The sequence below is a fragment of the Mastomys coucha genome, unplaced genomic scaffold, assembly GCF_008632895.1.
Source record: "Mastomys coucha isolate ucsf_1 unplaced genomic scaffold, UCSF_Mcou_1 pScaffold16, whole genome shotgun sequence".
Taxonomy (NCBI): Eukaryota; Metazoa; Chordata; class Mammalia; order Rodentia; family Muridae; genus Mastomys; species Mastomys coucha.
The window spans coordinates 99,612,960-99,632,269 of NW_022196898.1; the positions used below are offsets into that span (position 1 = coordinate 99,612,960).

Here is a 19,310-nt window from a genome sequence, read left to right on the forward strand (position 1 = left end):
GTTGGGCCTTGTGCACCATGGTATCACTAGGTTAGGTCCTCAGGCCTAAGGTTTTAAGGACTCAGTTGTTACTTTGGGTAAGCAAACTAAGCCACTTTGAAATAGAAACAAACTTTAATAATAGTTGGAAGAATAATACCTTAAACAGTGAGACTGTTAATTGTTTTGCGCCCCCCCCCCCCGTTTACTCCATTACCCTGATGTATATTTCTATATAATAGTTCTGAAGAGAGAAAACTGTACTTGGAGACATATAGTCAGATTACCCTTATACAGACCTGAAATTCATTCTAAAATAAATAACCATCATGGACTTTAAAGTCACTCCACATTGATAGACCACTGTTGTATACAGCCCTTGCCTAGTTCCAGCTGACCCAGTATTTGCATTTAGGTCTGTTAAGTCTCATCCAACTAATAAGAGGATAACCCAACTGTTAGATAGCTGCCAACCTAGGTGTCTTAGAGTTACTAACATGATCATTTAAATGGTCTTATTGCTACTAGCCTGGTTTTTGCACTATAATACTACCGTGTTCTGGAAAGAATTACCTAGTATTTTCTGGTGCTTTTACTGGAATATGTCACTATCCTATTCATTGAACTTTTGCCTCAGCCTTAGTCTGAATTAATAAACCTTGCCTTAGTAAACTACTATTACAGTAGCGGTTAACTGTTAGTTTCTATCATTGTATATTAGTTGCTATTTTACTGCAAGGAATAGATTGCCCTTTTTTAACTACTTTGATTATATTGTCCTAGATTGTGGGTGGTTGGGATGATCTTCAAGGTGGCTCAGGTGCTTCCTTAGTACCTGACACAGTAAGATACCTGGTCTTCTGAGCGCCAATCAATGAGTCATTCCTTTTTTTTTTTTCTTTTTCTTTTTCTTTTTCTTTTTTCCCAAGGGTAGAATTTAGAGATCAGTCTAAGTATACTCACTGCTATTTAAATGTCACTAACTATACTCTTATCCAAATTAGAACTAAAAAGTATGTTTGGGGCTGGCAGTCAATAGTACTTGTTTCTGAAGAAAACCCAGGTAGTACCCACATGGTAGCTCACTGTGAAACTGATTCCAGGGGATCCAATGCCCTCTTCTGATCTTTGAGAGCACCAGATACCTGGGGTACACATATTATACATGTGGACAAAATGCTTATACCCAAAATTAAATGGTCAGAGTATCTTTATAAACATGCAGGACAACACGTGCCTACTAAAAATCACATAACTATATACTGCTTTTTTATTTAACACTTAATAATTCTGTTCTAGTTCTTCAAAGCTATTAGCTGCTTTTCTAAAACAAAGCTTTTTTTGAACTTAAAAATGGATAGAAACTTCATGTTCATGTGCATTTATTTACTATCCTCGGTTTCTATGTCCACCCCTTCAGTACCCACTGTCATGTATCCCCAACTCTTGCCATAGCTCCATGGTAGATAGTGCTAATTACAGCACTGATGGTATAGAAGCAGAAATGCATAATAGCCTTTAAAAAAGTTAATTCCTTTTTTTTTGTTTGTTTTGTTTTTTAAAAGGAGATCAGCAGAATCCAGCTCCAGCTGGACAGGTTGATTACACAAAGGCTTGGGAAGAATACTACAAGAAAATGGGTATGCTGTATATTTTAAGTCTTACCTTTTTTATTTTATTAATTAAACTGAATTAAATACACATTACAAAGTTAGAGATTGGTAACAAAATATTTGTTTTTTAAAAAATACTTTAGGTAACTCATCTGTATATTTTTATAATGTTAAAGTTAGTATTAAACAAGCTAAGCAGTGGTAATATTAAACAAGCTTCCAGTACTTGAAAGGTAGAAGTAGGTAGATCTCTGAGTTTGAGGCCAGCATTGTCTACAAAGCAAGTTCCAGGACAGTTGGGACTGTTAGAAAAACCCCATCTTGGAAAATAAACAGGAAAGGTGACATTCTAAAATTTACTGGGAGTTTAAGGCATATTAAGGGCAATCCAAGAAATTCTTATAATTGTGCTTATTTGGCAAAGAAATACAGTTGTCAGCAAGTTAATAATTAAAACCTAACATTTCTTTACGTGGAAATAATATATGGCTTTATTACTGTACTTTTGTGTAGTGGTCTAAATGGAATGAGATTAAATTTTGACTAGCAAAGTAGTTGTATCACTGGTTTTAATGCAAAATAAGCAGGAAATTAGCCCACAGTGTCAGGAAGTACATTGCTTTAATACTAAACATTTGCATGCATTGAAAAGGAAAAAAGGGTGACCTTCTTTTAAAAAGATTTTTGACAACTATTGAACATAATTCTTAACATAACCATAGTGATTGTGTAAGTGTATTTCTTGTTAGTGATACAGTTTCTACAAAGCCGCTTTCAGACTAAAGAGGTTTTATATTTGAACAACTATAACAGTTGAACCTTGGCACTAGAAACTTGAAACCTGCCAGGCAGTGGTGGGACATGCCTTTGATCCCAGCACTTGGGAGGCAGGGGCAGGTGGATTTCTGAATTCAAGGCCAGCCTGGTGGTGGTCTGCAGAGTGAGTTCCAGGACAGCCGGGGATATACAGAGAAACCCTAAGTGATCCTTTGTTTTTGTTCAAAAAAAGAAAAGAAACTTAAAACCTTAAAACAGTATTCTGTTAATTAGAATGATTACATAATTTCTTCTTTCAACTGGGATATTTTTGAGAATAGATGGAGATGTATTAATCATTCTATGACAGCGGGTAGTCAAGGTATGTATCAGCTGTGCTGAAGTAATGTTACGTGTTTATAAGAAGTTGAGCACATTAAGGTAAAAGTGCATTAACTCCATTATTTCTTTTTACTGTGTAATGAACCAGGTATATTTGTGTGTTGATTGGGTAGAAACCTGGTAACTGAATGAGGTAATTAGGAAAGAATAAGGTTGGTATCTGTGCTCAATTATGTCATATTATTTGTTCACATGACTTCAATAAGTTAGCTATTTTGCATTCTGTATTCTTAAAAAGTATATTGACTGGAGCTTTTGAGAGTAGATATTTTAACTCAATTAGGTTTTAGTTTTTAATGTTTTAGTACTCCCTAGCACACAATTCTGTGAATTCCAGTTCTTGATTGTCATATCTGTCAATCAATCAATAGACATATATATATACATACACACATACATACATACATAGGCAACATGGCACAGAATAACTATTTGCAGACTCATTTTCTTCATTTGTGCTTTTTTGTAATTATGTGCGGAGATCTTAATGTGAGCAAGAAAAGACTAATTGAACAATTACCTTTCGTATAAATCTTGAAAGATACTGTTTCATCACTGAATAAGTATTTTTAGTTGTATAATAATTATAAAAATTGTTTTTCCCTGTAAAATGTTTAACTACAATATTTTCTGAAAGTATTGTCCTTGATATCTTTTTAGGATAATCACAGGTTAAGAGACCTTAAAGCAAAAAGGTTCAGACTAGGAGCTCAGGAGGTAGATGGGTAAAAATCCCTGGGTTCAGATCCCTACTATTTTGGTATCTTAAAAACCCAATTGCATGTTGGGAAGCAGTTGCAGGAGCTTGCTAGCCAACTTTGGATTCAGTAAAAGGATGGGGGAGTAAGGTACAGAGGGATAGAGGAAGACCCCTGACGGTTTCCTGTGGCATTACATGCACGTACATATGCATATTCATCCATGTTCAAAAGTTCAGTCTTGGTGTGTTTTAAATGGAAGAGAAGAGAAGAAATTTGGAAAACCCATGGTTTAATTTAGTTAGTAGAATGGTTGACATAGTGGGTATGTGAATTTTTATCTCCAAGGTCACTTTTCTTGCTGCCTTTCAAAGTAGCCTGGCTGGATTTCCCGATTCCTTGAGAGTACTTCCTGTTCCCAAGTATTCTGTTTATAAACTAAGCAAACAGAAATGTTAAGTTATTTGGGGGGGGGGGGCTGGTGAGATGGCTCAGTGGGTAAGAGCACGGGACTGCTTTTCAGAAGGTCCTGAGTTCAAATCCCAGCAACTACATGGTGGCTCACAACCACCCGTAATGAGATCTGGTGCCCTCTTCTGGTGCGTCTGAAGTTGGCTACAGTGTACTTGTATATAATAATAAATAAATCTTAGGGCTAGAGCAAGCAGGGACTAAGTGAGTGGAGTTGACCAGAGCAAGAAGAGGTCCTAAAAATTCAACCCCCAACAACCACATGAAGGCTCACAACCGTCTGTACAGCTACATTGAACTCACATACATAAAATAAATCTTTTTTTTAAAAAAGTTATTTTGCTTTTTGTTGGGTTTTTGTTAAGAGTTCTCCCCTCTTGGTGGTGTTTTTTTACTTATTATATATCAGTACACACCAGAAGAGGGCATCAGATCTCATTACAGATGGTTGTGAGCCACCATGTGGTTGCTGGGATTTGAACTCAGGACCTCTGGAAGAACAGTCAGTGCTCTTAACTGCTGAGCTATCTCTCTAGCCACCTCTTGGTGGTTTTTTTTGTTGTTGTTTTTTTGTTTTTTGGTTTTTTTTGTTTTTGAGTGAGGAGTTTTGGGTTTTGTTTGGTTGATAGGTGGTTGGGTTTTTTGAAAGTATCTCATATAACTCAGGCTACACAGTTGAAACCATTATGTATCTGAGTGCAATTTTAAACTCCTGATACTTCTTTCTCTGTGCCACAATGCTCAGTTTCTTGACACATACTAGAACTCTACTTCTAGCTTTTCCTCTTGGGGGGATGGGGGGCTCTTAATAGACTGTAAATTCGTCATCATTTCCACAGTAGCAAACCTCTACTAAAACATGAATTTCTTGGGATAGCACTACAAAAACTCCAGAGATTTTTATAGATGAGATTCTAGATCAAAGGAAAACGCATTTTAAGTCATGAGGAAGAACAGAATATACAGTGGTAAAAGTTGCAGGTAGAATAAAAGCTGTGAAGAGTAAGATAATTCTTGTTTGCAGGACAATTAAGTGAAGCCATTTTGGCGAATGCTTTTAAGAGCTATTGTAGGGCAGTGAGACAGCTCCATTGGGTAAGAGCACTTGTGCATAGACTGTTCACCTAGCTAGTGATTGAAGAACGCAGATTTCTGACATCTGCAAACACGTACATGGTGTGTGGGCCTGAGCACATATATTCCATACACAACAAAATAATGCATTTTTTAAAGTCCTTATAGAGTTAGTAGACTCTGAAGGCAACTAATATAATACGTTAGAGCCCAGAGGAAGTAAAAGCTTTGGAAATTTCAAGATGTTAAAAAAGTTAGAAAAAAAGTGCATCGTTAACAAGCTTGGCCAATGTGTTCAGCCAAATGCTTTTTATTTATTTATATTTTATGCCTGGGCCATTGCAAAGTAAGTTGCAGACAAATTTGTTTTAAATATACTAAATAAATACCCTCTGTTCTTAACTATTGTAATGTTCCTGTCAAGAAACTGTCATTTGCAGTTAACTTGCTTGTTCGCAAAATCGGTTCAATATTTCTAGGATTTGATTTTTATTTCTCATTTGATAACTCAAAATGGACACTCAAAACAAAATTACTCATAAAAGCTGAGTTTTAAATCTTTCATTGATCTTTATTTCAGCTGCCAGGTTCACAGTACAGGTCAAGCTGTACTGTGATGTAAATGCAGGATGTCTTTTGTGTCATGGTGTGTGTATGTCATATCTTTCAGTACTTCTCTGTAGACTAGTAATACAACACGTGACCCAAATGGATAAAAGAGTAATGAGCTAGGGGCTGGCGAGATGGCTCAGCAGGTAAGAGCACTGACTGCTCTTCCGAAGGTCATGAGTTCAAATCCCAGCAACCACATGGTGGCTCACAACCACCCGTGATGAGATCTGACTGCCCTCTTCTGGTGCATCTGAAGACAGCTACAAGTGTACCTAATTATAATAATAAATAAATCTTTAAAAAAAAAAAAAAGAGTAATGAGCTAGGCATGGTGGCACATGCACTCATTTAGTCCTAGCACTCAGGAGGCAGAAGCAGGTAGGTCTCCAAGAATGAGGCCAGCCCTGGATAGTGAGACTCTTTCTCAGCAAAAAAAAAAAAAGAAGAAGAAAACATTTCTTCTTTCCTTGTCAAAGATTATGTCTTGAGTATTCCCCTTTGTTTAAAGAGTTTGGGTCATGTTGTCTTGTACTAGTCATGTGCTGAACTACAAGACTAAACTTGTGACTGAAATGAAAAGAGCCTGTTTCCCATTTCTTGTGTTTACTGCACTTTTTCCCTCTCATCCTCCCTCCCTGTCTGTCTAAGGCATATTTAAGATAAACAATACTGAAGGGGCAATGAGACACATATGATCCTAGCACTTGGTAAGTTGCCAAGAGAATAACAAGTTTTGAACTAGCCTGTGCTACATAAGTGAAACCCTGTGTCCGGATAAAAAACAAGAACTACTGACCCTCTGCCTTTCTTTATAAGCTGAACTTAACAGTGCATACATACATTCTTGTATTAAAGTTTAGGGGTATTTTAGGTCACAAGGGCAGGCACAAGATTATTAAAAGGCTTGGAAGGAGTATTGCAAAAAACAAGATAACTAGAGAAAACATACTATGAGATTTGTAATTATAGTCACAGCAATAAAGTCCTCTGTTTTCCTGAAGGTCAAGCAGTTCCTGCTCCTACTGGGGCCCCACCAGGAGGTCAGCCGGATTATAGTGCAGCCTGGGCTGAATACTACAGACAGCAAGCTGCATATTATGCCCAGACAAGTCCCCAAGGAATGCCGCAGCACCCTCCAGCTCCTCAGGTATAATGCATTTGCTAATTTTTTGTTTTGTTTTTGTTTTCCACTCCAACTATGTTTTCTGCATGTTTGTCTATTTGGGAATGAATATGTTTTACTTTTTACTTGGAAAAGTATAACTACATGAGATATTGTGTTGTGTTTGGGGATTCAGTTTTTCTATAATGCTTTCTGGCATCTGAGTACTGTTTTTATAATGCCTTTGATTTTAAAAATAAATTTTCTTCCCCCAGGGATTTGCAAATCATGCAAGAAGCCACCATCATTTATATTAACCAGTTTTTCTTTCTTAAAGGATTCACTCCTGAATTAGCTCCATTTAAAGGATTTTCTTTAACTTTTTGTGTATCTCTTATGTATCTCTTCTGCACAGGGCCAATAATAAGAAGTGGACAATACAGTATTTGCTTCATTGTGTGGGGGAAAAAACCTTTGTTAAATATATGGATGCAGACGACTTGATGAAGATCTTAATTTTGTTTTTGGTTTAAAGTAGTGTTTTTTTCCCCCTCTTTTTTTATTTTGAAAATGTACAAAATATCTATCACTACTGATAGGAGGTTAATATTTCTGTGTAGAAATGAAAATTGGTTTGTTTTTAGTCTTTAGTGTAGATGTACACATTCCAGCAAATGTATTTGCAACTATTATGTGGTCAATGCTTTGTGATATAAATGTACTTTTTCAATGTATACTTTCACTTTTAAAATGCCTGTTTTGTGCTTTACAATAAATGATATGAAACCTCCTGTGTCGGTAAGTTGGATATGTGGGTAAAAGATTCATAATTTCTTAGCAGTGATAAATTAAGAACATGTACACGAATATCTAAGCTTTCCCCATGAATTACTGAGGTTTTAAACCCTGGCATGTTTTTTCCCCTGTCGGAGTATAGTGGTAGATTGGAGGTTCTTTTCTGTTGTATTTGGCTATTTCAGCACAAATAATCTTGATATCTTCATGTTTCTCCTTCTATTTGATTAAAAAACTGCATGTGTATACAGTGATCTTTAGTATACTTCCATTGCATTAACAGTGAAATTTCCTTTTATACATGAGCACTATTTCAGACCTGTACGCTGCTACAACAGTTAACCTTCCTGTTCTTCACTTATTCCCAAGACTGTTCCAGCATAACTCATTTTGAACAGTTTTCAGACAGTGATTTGAGGAGTTTATAAGAAACATTGTGTTTTCATGTAAAGCAACTCTTTCAATGTATATATATATATATATAATAGTGTGTTTCTTTCTAAATTCAGGATAGAAAAGTAATAGAATGTGAAAGTATAGCTACATTGCATCTGCCATTGAAACATTTGGGGTATGAAAACGGTCAAGTTTTTTTTTTTTCTTTTTGCAGTATAGATAAGCTTTGTCTTGTAATTGCACAAGTCCAGTCATTGAATCAAATTAATTTTTTTATGTACTTGAATCATTTTATTAATCTTTAACATTCATGCTGAAGTTCTTATATTTTGTTGAAAACCATTGTTTTATTCTGCATATTTGTTGGCTCTTTGCATATTAATATATTAGACTACATGCAAATACAGTCTGTCTTGCCATTGTCTGTTGAAGTGCAGGTTTGATCCAGCCAGTATAGAACTAGCTCTGTAGGGGTGAGGAGGACTGTGCTGTGTATCATCCTTGATTGTGTTCCTTCAAGGAGCATTGCACTGTAAGTACATCAGAATGACAAATTGATGAACTGCAACAGTATCTTTTTGTCGATGTTCCACATAATGCAATTGCTATATTTTATGTCACTATTATGTTGGAATACAGTGCTGATGTCATGGGAAACCATAACTGCTTCTTAACATAGAATAATACATAGTTCTGTATTTTTTTTAAGTGAGCTTAATGGGTAAGTATTTTTGATATGCTTTAGCTAATAGCTAAAGAAAATTGATGATTAACAAAGTTGAATAGTATTATCAGTGCTCCTAAAATGCTGTTTTTCAGTGTAAAATATGCCTATCTTTTATAGTGCTATGAAAAACTTGAAATATGGTTTTCAGTTTGAAAAATTTAAGCAATGTAGGACTTAACGCATTTTCATAATTGTTAGTTCTATCATCTGTGGGGAGCACCATTTGTATGAGGACAAAAATGTTGAGGTTATAGGGCAGAAAATAGTACAGCTCATTGTGGATGCTTTGAAATGTTTTTGATTGTCTTATGTAACTTAGTGACCTCCCTTACCCTTTAGGTCTGGATACATAGTTCTAGTATGAGCTTAATAGTAATGGGCAAGGAGTTATCTGTTAAGATCTTAAGTGTAGGGTATTGACATGAGCACTTTCAGTATTTTGCATGTTGTTGTTGCATAGATGACCTAGGAAAGTGTTGTGGTGCATTTAGTAACTAAACTGAAGGAAATAGTTGGATTCAGTATCATAATTCACAAATTGGAGGCTGTTGATTTTGATTCGTTTAAAATTTAAAATCTTTATTAATTGCAAACAGTGCAATTATTTATACTTCACAGTGCCTTCCCAGACCTTCCACCTTAGGTTCTGCTGCAAAAAGCAACAGGTAAGCACAACCTAAGGACATATATATAAATATATCAGTACATTAATGTTGTCCCTGTGAGGTTTTTGTGGTTGTGTACTCAAAAGCAATCTGCTGCTGCTTCCCCAAATGTATTTTGTTATTTATGGTACCATTCTAGTAGAAAGTCTGTTAAGTTGTTCAAGCAACTGTTTATAATTTTGGGTAATGGGGTTTTTTTTGTTTTGTTTTGTTTTAGTTTTTTTTTTTTTTTTTTTTTTTTTTTTTTTTTTTTTTTTTTGTTTTTGTTTTTTCATTAAAATAAAATGAGTAGATTGCTTCAATAACTGAAAAACATCCAAATCTTTTTGTACGCCCCTCCTTCCCCAGAGTTCTAGAAATGTTAAAGTAAGAACAATTAAATAGTTAAGACTTAGGAAATCATTTGGTCAGAAATTTCAACAGCCTTCACAGCCTGTTTTATGTGAGTAACAGGAAATTTTCTTTGCCCTCCAAATCTATGATCTTTTTATGGTTTTATTTTTATTTTTTTTCCCTGTATTATTACTGCTTTAAAGTATAGTATTTCAGTAAGAACATCTTGGTTCAGTTGCATAGACAGTTCCTTTTTCATGACTTGTATTTGTTGACAAGGAAGAATAAAGGATACTGGCAGTGAGTTCTGAAAAAAGGCATGTGCATCAGTGAAATGTTAATTGTGTAACAAATAACCTTTCATAATCTGCATAACCAGTACTTTCTGATTTATAATATTTTAATAACTGACGCTGCATTTATTTTTTGCCAGTTTAAAATGTTTGTGTTCTTAGGAATGATGTTTAGTGCATATTTTGAGTTAAATGACTATCTTAAAGCAGCACCATATCAGTTGTTTTTATTTCTATGTGCTGATCCTATTAAAAAACTCCTGCTTATCTTTACAACAAAGAAAAATATTCAAAAATGCTGCCTTCATTTTCACACACAGTGCTGAAGATGCTGCAAGCACCAAATCATAGCTCATAAAATCAGGTCCTGAGATAGTTACCCATAAAGAGGAATCCTTTGAGTGTATGCCATTGGTGAGCCGATGAGCATGGACCATAGAAGGGCTCAATGTAGAAGGTAAAATTGGCAAATCATAATTGAGAAATATGAACTGTATTCCCATACATAATATGGTATAGGGTGTAATGTACCTTGATCACTTTCATTTTAAAGTGCTATTCACTTAAATGTTCCATGAACTGTTTAAGTTATATAGCTATTGCACCACTGTGTGTGTGTGTGTGTGTGTGTGTGTGTGTGTGTGTGTGTGTGTGTGTGTGTGTGTAAGAGAGAATGAGAGGGAAAGGTAGGTAGGTAGGTTGGTTGGTCAGGTCAGTATGTTGCTAGCAGATCTTTAGAGCCTGTCAAGTTTTGGTTGGTTAGTTGTAGGAACTTTTCACTGGTACTGTAAGCATTTTAAATAGCACCAGTCTTAACCTTTAAATGGAAAGTAGAAAAGGTGAGCCAATTGATGTGAATGTGGCAGATTTTAAGGTTGGTAGAAATTGAATGGTTTAGATGGAAAGTAAACTCATTTAATTAAAAGTTTACAGATTATTTTAATGCCATACATGTTAGTGTAGTGATACTTAGAATTCTTTGCTTTGATGTTTCAGAAATGCATATACTAGAGAATCATTTTGATATTAAAACTGGTGACTTCATACTAGTAAAGTGTTTTCTTAAACAAGTATCTTGATACTTAATTGATTAACATAGGTTTAGATAGGAGTAGCAAGTGCTCTCGAGGAAGTTTTGTTCAGTTGAATACTTTGCCATTACAACCAGTTCTTCCTGAAAATACTTACATGTCTAGAATATTGATGTAGAATTAACTCGCTGAAGATAATCTCATTTTAGTTCTGCAAATTCTGCCTGGCTTTAAAATGCATATTCATAATACTTAGAAATAATTTGACTGAAAATAACTCTGCTTTTCTGTTTAATCAGTCAATCAACTTTTACTACAAATTTAATTGAGGGATTTTTTTTAAATTGGTGCTTTAAAGAAGCAAGTAAATCCCTGGGTTTTATTTTCTTCAGTGATACCCTAAAGAAACTCTTTAATGTATTTGCAAGTATATATATATATATATATATATTTTCTTATGCATGCTCGATGCATTTTCGTCCTGAGAAAAGTGTTCTCTACAGAAACTACCCGTGTGTTAAAAGAAGATTGGCTTAAAATGGCTACTGTGATGGGAACAGTGTCTTAGGGAGATGCAGCTTGGACTTGAGGTAAATTGAATACTTTACAAACTGGTTTAGAGTTTTGCTTTAATGACATTGTATGTAAAAGGGCACATGATTGTTGTAATTTTGTATTCTTTATGGTTTTCCTTAATTAAAAAATAAATGTACAGTGATTACTATTATGAGTGCTTTTGTCTTTTTGTGTCTTTAATGTGTAAAGTGAGTAAAAAAATTTTTCTGCCTCATTTCTGTCATTAAAGATTTACTGTGAAAAAAGTAATGGTTTTGATTTTGCCTTTTTAATAGTTAAAGGCGTGAAACTTTTGTTCTTTTTTTTTTTTTTTCCGAGACGGGGTTTCTCTGTGTAGCCCTGGCTGTCCTGGAACTCACTCTGTAGACCAGGCTGGCCTTGAACTCAGAAATCCGCCGGCCTCTGCCTCCCAAGTGCTGGGATTAAAGGCGTGCGCCACCACCGCTCTCATTAAATTTTTTAAAGGGCAGATAATTACACAGTTCTTAAAATAAAGAAAAGGACCTTTTAATGCACAGGTAATTAACTTTATTATGCTTTTACAACATATTTTCCAGAAAATTAAATATAAAACCACCCAATATTAGAACATAATAAACTTTTATTTACAGGCGGTGTTAAGAACCAGGGTTACATGGTCTCACTATGTATATAGTTCTGGCTGTCTGGAACTCACTGTGTAGAGAAGGCTGACCTTGAACTCAAGAGACCCACTTACCTCCCATGTGCTGAGATTAAGGTTTGCAACACTACACTTGACATTTACAAACTTATTTTTAAAGCTAGAAATTTAAGTCAAAATGGATCGCTTTTTTCTAATTCTACTGATCGTTCCATTTTCATTGTCGGTCAGTGGCTAATTTAAATGTAAAAAATCTTCAGTTTATTCATGCAAACTATACTTTATTAATTGCTATAAATATGGGAAATACGAAGCTTTTGTTTTAGGTTCTGACAGAATGAGTACATTTATTTCCCTTTTCTGTCAGCTACATTTTTTACTTTGCACAGCATGGTAATAAACCTGATATGGCATTGGAAATGGTATTCTTTAGATGAGCTCCTATTTTGAAGATTTGGGGAAAGATTAAGTCAATATAGTGGCACCTCTGGTCTCCTCTTTGGCCCCTCCACAGAGATGTGTCAAGAGAGTTGGAGAGAGTTCCAAGCAAAGAAGGAAGCCTAGCAGTCGTCCACTAAAAAAGAAGAAGAAGAAGAATGATGTTTTTTCCTATCTATTTCCTAATAAAACAAGGGTCAAAAGCTAATTAGTTCTTACTTTCAATGGTAAGAATACAGGAACTTGCTGCTGAGCCTTTATTGTTGACTGCTTTACACATATATTCTCCTCCGTCTTCTGGGAACGTTTCTGGTAAATACAGGCAGTAAGTTTCTCCTCTTTCGATGTACTGATAGTCTTCTCCATCCTGCAGTATCTCTCCTTCAAACCACCATGTGATTTCTGGCTTGGGCTCTCCTGTCACTTTAACAGTGAATCTCACTGGCTCACTGTGTACAACTGAGGTGTTTCTCAAAGGCCTTTTGAACCATGGAGCCCCTGATCTGGCTTGCTCTTCATCTTCAGTAGTGCAGCCATTAACAAGGCTACCTTCTTCCTCCTCCTCATCTTCTCTTTTCTGTATTAGAAGAAGTGTATTAGCAAATTGGCATTTATTTTAGTAATAAAATTTTGAAGGTAAAAAGTTTGGGATATAGGTGAATATTAGCATGCATGATGCTCCTGGGTTTCATTGATTGACACAAAAAAGAGCTAGTTTACTATTTAAACCATTCCAATTGACTTGAAATATCTTTTTAAATGATCTATTTATTATCAGTATTATCAGACGCACCAGGAGAGGGTGTTAAGATTTCATTACGGGGCTCTCCGTGCTCTTAAGCACTGAGCCATCTCTCCAGCCTACCTATGACATTTCTTAATTGCTTGCAGACACACTCAGAGCACCATTTCCATTTATAAATACCTTCTGTAGTGCCGCATCGATCTCTTTCTGTTCAAACTGCATCCGTAGTAGCTTTTGTTCTTCAATTCTCCTTTGTTCTTCTGCTTCTCTTGCCTTTGCCATTTGTTCAAATCTGGCTTTCATGTCCACTTTATGAGTAAAAGGAGATTCACTCTTTTTTGCAGGCTTTACATCAACATCATCGTCCTTTAAAAAGAATGGGTAAAAGTGTGTGTCATGAACTTGATTCAGGCCGGGCGGTGGTGGCGCATGCCTTTAATCCCGGCAGAGGCAGGCGGATTTCTGAGTTCGAGGCCAGCCTGGTCTACAGAGTGAGCTCCAGGACAGCCAGGGCTATACAGAGAAACCCTTTCTCGAAAAAAACCAAAAAAAAAAAAAACTCGATTCAGTAATTTGTAGGCAGAAAACATTGAACGTATTTGGTTTGTTTTGTATGACACTACCTATTCAGGTTTTCAGGGAAATGACTTAATTGTTTGGAGACAGTTTGTAATACTTTAGTCATACCTTAAAGGGCATCATGTCATTGGACTGCTGACCTAGTATGCCTAACTCAGTACTTAATTTAATAGTGCTAATAAGGTTCTTTTACTTTTATGCGCATACATATTTTCACAGAATATTGTGCATAGTGACAACTTTAAAATAAACTAATGACTCCTGCATAAGGAGTGGATTATCTTTGGTGCTTCTGGAAATTTTAGAAGTGTGTAAATTATGGTCAGATGCCAGGGAGAAATACATAAGGAGATGGAGAAACATCTGGAATATGGGAAACTTGAGGTGGTAAGTCAACTGTTTAAGGGTGAGTTTTGGAATCCAAGAAAATAAAAAGCTGGGCTCACCTATCAGAAGGTATCTAGGAAAAAAGCCAAATGTGTGATAAATTACTAATCTTTGATACAGTGGTATGAACAGACAGGTAAATTGATTTCAAAAGTAAAAACCAGGCTGGAGAGATGACTCAGTTCAGAGAACTGGCTTTTCTTCCAGAGGTCCTGAGTTCAATTCTCAGGAACTACATGGTGGCTCATAGCCATCTATAATGGTGCCCTCTTCTGGCCAGTTGGCATTTATGCAGGCAGAATACTATAAACATGATAAGTCTGACAAAACCAAAAACAAGTCTTAAAGTTTGCATGTAGGACTTATTGTGCCTATGATACTGCGAGTATCTAGTGTCTGTGGAAACCAGATACAGATGGCTGTGAGCAACTCTGGGTGCCTGGCAGAGAACCTCAGTCCTCTGCAAGAAAACTCATTTGGTGTATATGGTGTCAAGGGCTGAAGCCAGGACTTCCTGAATGCTAGGCATATGCTGCCAACAAAGCTGTATTCACAGCCATAAGTTCTTGGTCTCTAGGAAACCTTTCATTTATGTTGTCCTGGTACTGTGGGGAACTTGGTGTGGGGTCTGTGTGTATAAAATACCCTAGTTAAATGGAAATTGGAAAACAAACTGTAGATTGAGTACCTTTATAAGAAAATCTTGACTCATGGGTACATGCATAGTTTGATCAGTTCGGTTTCTCAGATCACACATAACATACATGATGGGTGCTGTATTTTTGTGCTGCTTATTGTCAGGTGATGATTAGTTGCCTGTGATGCTGTGCTTAGATGTTCTGGGGCTGAAGATGTAGCTCACCTCAGCAGTTAAGGCCAGCCTGTGCTGAGAAACACTGCTGTGTGAGTGGGTGAATAGTGATTTACCATACATCTTCACAAGTATGTGAGAGGATAGTTAAGCCAGTACATGAATGGTATAACTGAATCCTAATAGGATATATAATCTCTCTTCTAGAATTTAGCATACACTTTGTGCAAACTCATTGCTTTGCATAGCTTCCTCACAAAACAATAGTCTCACAGAAGAAAAAGGCTTGAGTAAGCAAAACCTAACTGAAAGGAATGTCAACTGTTAAAATATTGATATTATATTTTCTAGAACCTTTAGAAAACTAAGCTGATGCTATGGGGAAGTAAAAGTTTTAATGGGATGAGTGTCCTAGAGCATTGTTAATATTGGTACCAGGATATTAGAGCAACACAATGACTCTTGAGACACAGTGGACCATTAGAAAACCAAATTAGGCTGAGCTAAGCTCCATTCGTAGAGTGAATGTATAGCATGCATTAGTCCTCAAATGAGATTCTTAGCATCATGCTTGCATGTGGTAGGCTAAGGTTTCATGAGAAGTGGAGGTGGGAAGGTGGTGCTTGGTGCCTGCCTGGGAAACAAGACTCAGATTTAAAGTCAGACACAATGTACCTGTTAATGCTTAGCCAAATAGGTGATCCGGTTACATGGTTAAATTAGTCCTTACCTTAAAATCTAATATTTTAACTTTGAAGATACTTGATTCCCCACCCCCAAACAAGATCTCACTATGTTACCCTGTCTGTCCTGGAACTCATATGTACACCAGGCTTGTATTAAAATCAGAAATATGCCTCTCAAGTGCCTGGATAATGGAGTGCACCATCACTTCCATATGAACAGTGGTATTTCTCAAAGGGGAGAACAAGATTAGGAGAGTCTGAGGGAAAGTCCATCGTTGGAGGTTAACAGTTTACCTACAGTTTTTTAAAGCTCTTAATGACATTTAATCCATGGTGGATAAATGAGATTTACATAGAAGTGACACATCAAACATACCAGTTATATTACAAATTTTACAATGGCTAACAGAAGAGCAACTGTGTATTGCTTGAACTGTTTGCTTGATTACATTGGAATTTCAAGACAAGAGTCTCCTAGAGCCCAGAACTTAAACTTACCCTGCCTTTCCCAAGTGCTGAGATTACAGCACTAAGTCATCACACCCAGCTTGAACTTTCTATACTGTTTAAAGATTAGATTTTAACTTAACCTTGTACAACATGACCAGTCATCACAGACTATTTTACTTTGAGCTGCTACTCATCAATCAGTTTTACAACATGCACACATTTACATCTCACTAAGCTCAGAACTCGTGTCAGACTTAGTTTGCCTTGCACAACAGCTTACAGTATTTTACCAGACCTGACTGACTAAGCTAGCATCAGCTGGTTGCCCTAATGATGGTACAATAGTAAGGTCCTCAGCAACTATCTAGAAGAAAGTTTTTACTCAATTTTGTTAAGTTCGGTCTTACAAGGGGTTGGTGGTGCAAGCCTTGAATCCCAACACTCAGGATACAGAGGCAGGTGGATCTCTTGAGTTTGAGGCCAGCCTGCTCTACAGATGGAATTCCAGGACAGCCAGGGCTGTACAGAGGAAAAACTGTCTCAAAAAAACAAAAGTATTGCCAAGCATAGTGGTATGTGCCTCCAATCAGGAGGTGGAAGGAGGAGAATCGAGATTTCAGGATTAATCTGTTACTTTTCCCTTGGCCCTGCCTTTATGCCTGTCTTCCATCTCCTTCATCATGATTAGAAAATTCTTTAGTAACAGTATTTCTCTGCCTTAAAATGTTTAGTATAACACCATTATGGTGATTATAGTTTCTGTGGGGTGAAATCCTTTCAACAACTAGCCACAATGTAATTTGTAGTCCTTGGGATCTGTTTTCTAATCCCTCAAAATAGTACAATTTTTGCCAGCTCCCATTGTCGCTTAGTCTGGAATGTTCCTCTTACTGCAGTTTGGTTTTGTTTGTTTGTTTGTTTGTTAATGTGAGAATGCTTTACAAATGAGAAGTTAACCTTGGACCCTAAAAGCTGAATATTTCCATAGGACAATAAGAGGTAAAGCCTTCCTGTTCATTTCAGAAGCAAAGGCCTGGTCTGGAATGCTGTAGAGGACGCACGGGGTAGGGAGCAAAGCATCAAAGGTCTAGAATGCTAAGTACGCTTGGGCCATTTATGGCTTGGGTCACAAGGCACTGTGGAAGGATTTTCTTCAAAAGGTGGCCTGGTAGTAGTAGAGGAGGCGATGACAGTGATCTAGAGCTATACTTGTTACTTTGTGCTGAACTGCCTTAGCCCTACAAACCTCCCTCCAGGTACATTATGTCCCAATATGACTTCATGGCATTAGGAAACATAGAGCATAATTGGTGGTTTTCAGTCATAGCCCTGGCTCACTGTGTGTTCCTAGAACAATTTGCATGACCAACTGTCACCCTGATTTACTTATTTCTGTGTTTTATTTGCTTCCATTCCGCTTTTTTGTTTTGTTTTGTTTTTTCTCCATTCTGCGCCCTATCCATTACCCCATCCCCATCCTTTTGGACTCTTGCTATTTAGTTTTCCAGGTTAGTACATAGGTAACAATGAACTGTAAATACTAGAACTTCTTTTAAGAGCAAGGTTATAAATACAACAGTAATATACCTCATGGAAGTTTTCTGCTTCTCGCTCTTTAATTTCAAGGTCAATTGCTCTCCTTTTTGCTCGCTCTTCTTCTATCTTTTTCTGTACTTCTTTTTCAGACAACTGTCCAATTTTTTCAAACTTGCTTTTTAGATTTTTAGCTTGAATTGAGCCACTCCTTTTTAATTTAATTAATTCTTCATATTCTCTACTCAATCCAAAGCTTTCATTTTCTTCTTCTTCCTTCAAAAGAATAAGATTTCCGAATGTTGAGTATCAGCAAATTATAATAAACGCCCCCTCTTATCTCTATGTGTGAGGAAGTACAACAAAGCAGTTGCCAGGAACTCACAGGACAACTGGAGTCATGTGTATATGTACTGTTTTAAGAATTTTATATCTGGGGCTGGAAAGATGGCCTAGTGGTTAAGAGCACTGGCTAATCTTTTCTGAGAATTAGAGTTCAGTGCCCAGCATTCACATCTAGGCTCACAAGCTTTAACTCCAGTTCCAGGGGATCTGACATTCGCACTGCTTGTTCATAGTGCCAGACATATACATAGGCAGAAAATAAGTCTTAAATTAAAATTTTTGTTTTGTTTTTGTTTCTGTTTTTTTCTTTTTTGGTTTTTTGAGGCAGGGTTTCTCTGTGTAGCCCTGGCTGTCCTGGAACTCACTCTGTAAGCCAGGCTAGCCTGGAACTCAGAAATCCACCTGCCTCTGCCTCCCAAGCGCTGGGATTAAAGGCGTGCGCCGCCACTGCCCGGCTATTTCTTTTCTTTTCTTTATTTTTTTTAATTTTTTTTATTTATTTATTATTTTATGAAAGTATACTATAGCTGTCTTCAGACGCACCAGAAGAGGGCATCCAATCTCACTACGGGTGGTTGTGAGCCACCATGTGGTTGCTGGGATCCGAACTCAGGATGTTCGGAAGAGCAGTCAGTGCTCTTACCCGCTGAGCCATCTCACCAGCTCCCACCACCACCAAAATTTTTTTCTTACTAAGAACTTCCAACCTTTCACATAAAGAAAGCTTTGAACAGCTTCGTTTTGGCATATTTAATTGCTAGTATCAATACTGTCGTGCTTTGGAGCCACAATTAGATACAATATTGGTTACTTAATTTTTTTTTTTATATTTTCAATATAATGCTTTGCATGATGTGTGTATGCCACATGCATGCCCTTTGCAGGTTAGAATAGGAGGAGTTCATGGATAGTAGTGAGCTGTGGGTGCTGAGAATTGAATCTCAGTTCTTTGGAAGAACAGCTCTATTAACTACTATCCTTTTACATTGTATTAGGACACTGTTACCTACAAGTCTCACACAGGAGAAATATAATTTAGTTATAGCAAGTAAATCACTAAGAGGATCTTAATATTTTTAACGTGTTTTCAGTATCGTGTTGGGCCACATTCCTTGCTATACTCTACCAGGTCAGACATGGTAGCCTATATGTATGTCATAAAAGTATGTCAGATATCCACGTGATTAGCTG

The 19,310-nt window shown here is 36.7% G+C and overlaps 2 protein-coding genes across 27 annotated transcripts in view; one reads left to right on the forward strand and one right to left on the reverse strand.

Moving 5' to 3' along the window:
- Positions 1 to 11,674, forward strand: part of Fubp1 (far upstream element binding protein 1) — a 29,333-nt gene extending 17,659 nt beyond the window's left edge. For 7 of the 18 annotated variants that reach the window (XM_031375848.1, XM_031375851.1, XM_031375849.1 and 4 more), the window contains 4 exons: positions 1,545 to 1,619; positions 6,607 to 6,752; positions 9,244 to 9,290; positions 11,451 to 11,671. In XM_031375848.1, the coding sequence (XP_031231708.1) occupies positions 1,545 to 1,619; positions 6,607 to 6,752; positions 9,244 to 9,290; positions 11,451 to 11,484 (302 nt within the window). In that variant the 3' untranslated portion in view covers positions 11,485 to 11,671. Of the gene's footprint in view, positions 1 to 1,544; positions 1,620 to 6,606; positions 6,753 to 6,982; positions 7,501 to 9,243; positions 9,291 to 10,236 lie in introns of those variants that run through there. The other 11 variants (XM_031375858.1, XM_031375865.1, XM_031375855.1 and 8 more) reach the window with 5 other exon arrangements.
- Positions 11,675 to 12,034: 360 nt separating this feature from the next.
- Nexn (nexilin F-actin binding protein) overlaps positions 12,035 to 19,310 on the reverse strand; it is a 32,328-nt gene continuing 25,052 nt past the window's right edge. For all 9 annotated transcript variants that reach the window (XM_031375881.1, XM_031375874.1, XM_031375880.1 and 6 more), the window contains 4 exons: positions 17,829 to 18,050; positions 13,509 to 13,694; positions 12,803 to 13,160; positions 12,035 to 12,719 (listed from right to left, as the gene is read on the reverse strand). In XM_031375881.1, coding sequence (XP_031231741.1) covers positions 12,706 to 12,719; positions 12,803 to 13,160; positions 13,509 to 13,694; positions 17,829 to 18,050 — 780 coding nt within the window. In that variant the 3' untranslated portion in view covers positions 12,035 to 12,705. The remainder of the gene's footprint in view (positions 12,720 to 12,802; positions 13,161 to 13,508; positions 13,695 to 17,828; positions 18,051 to 19,310) is intronic.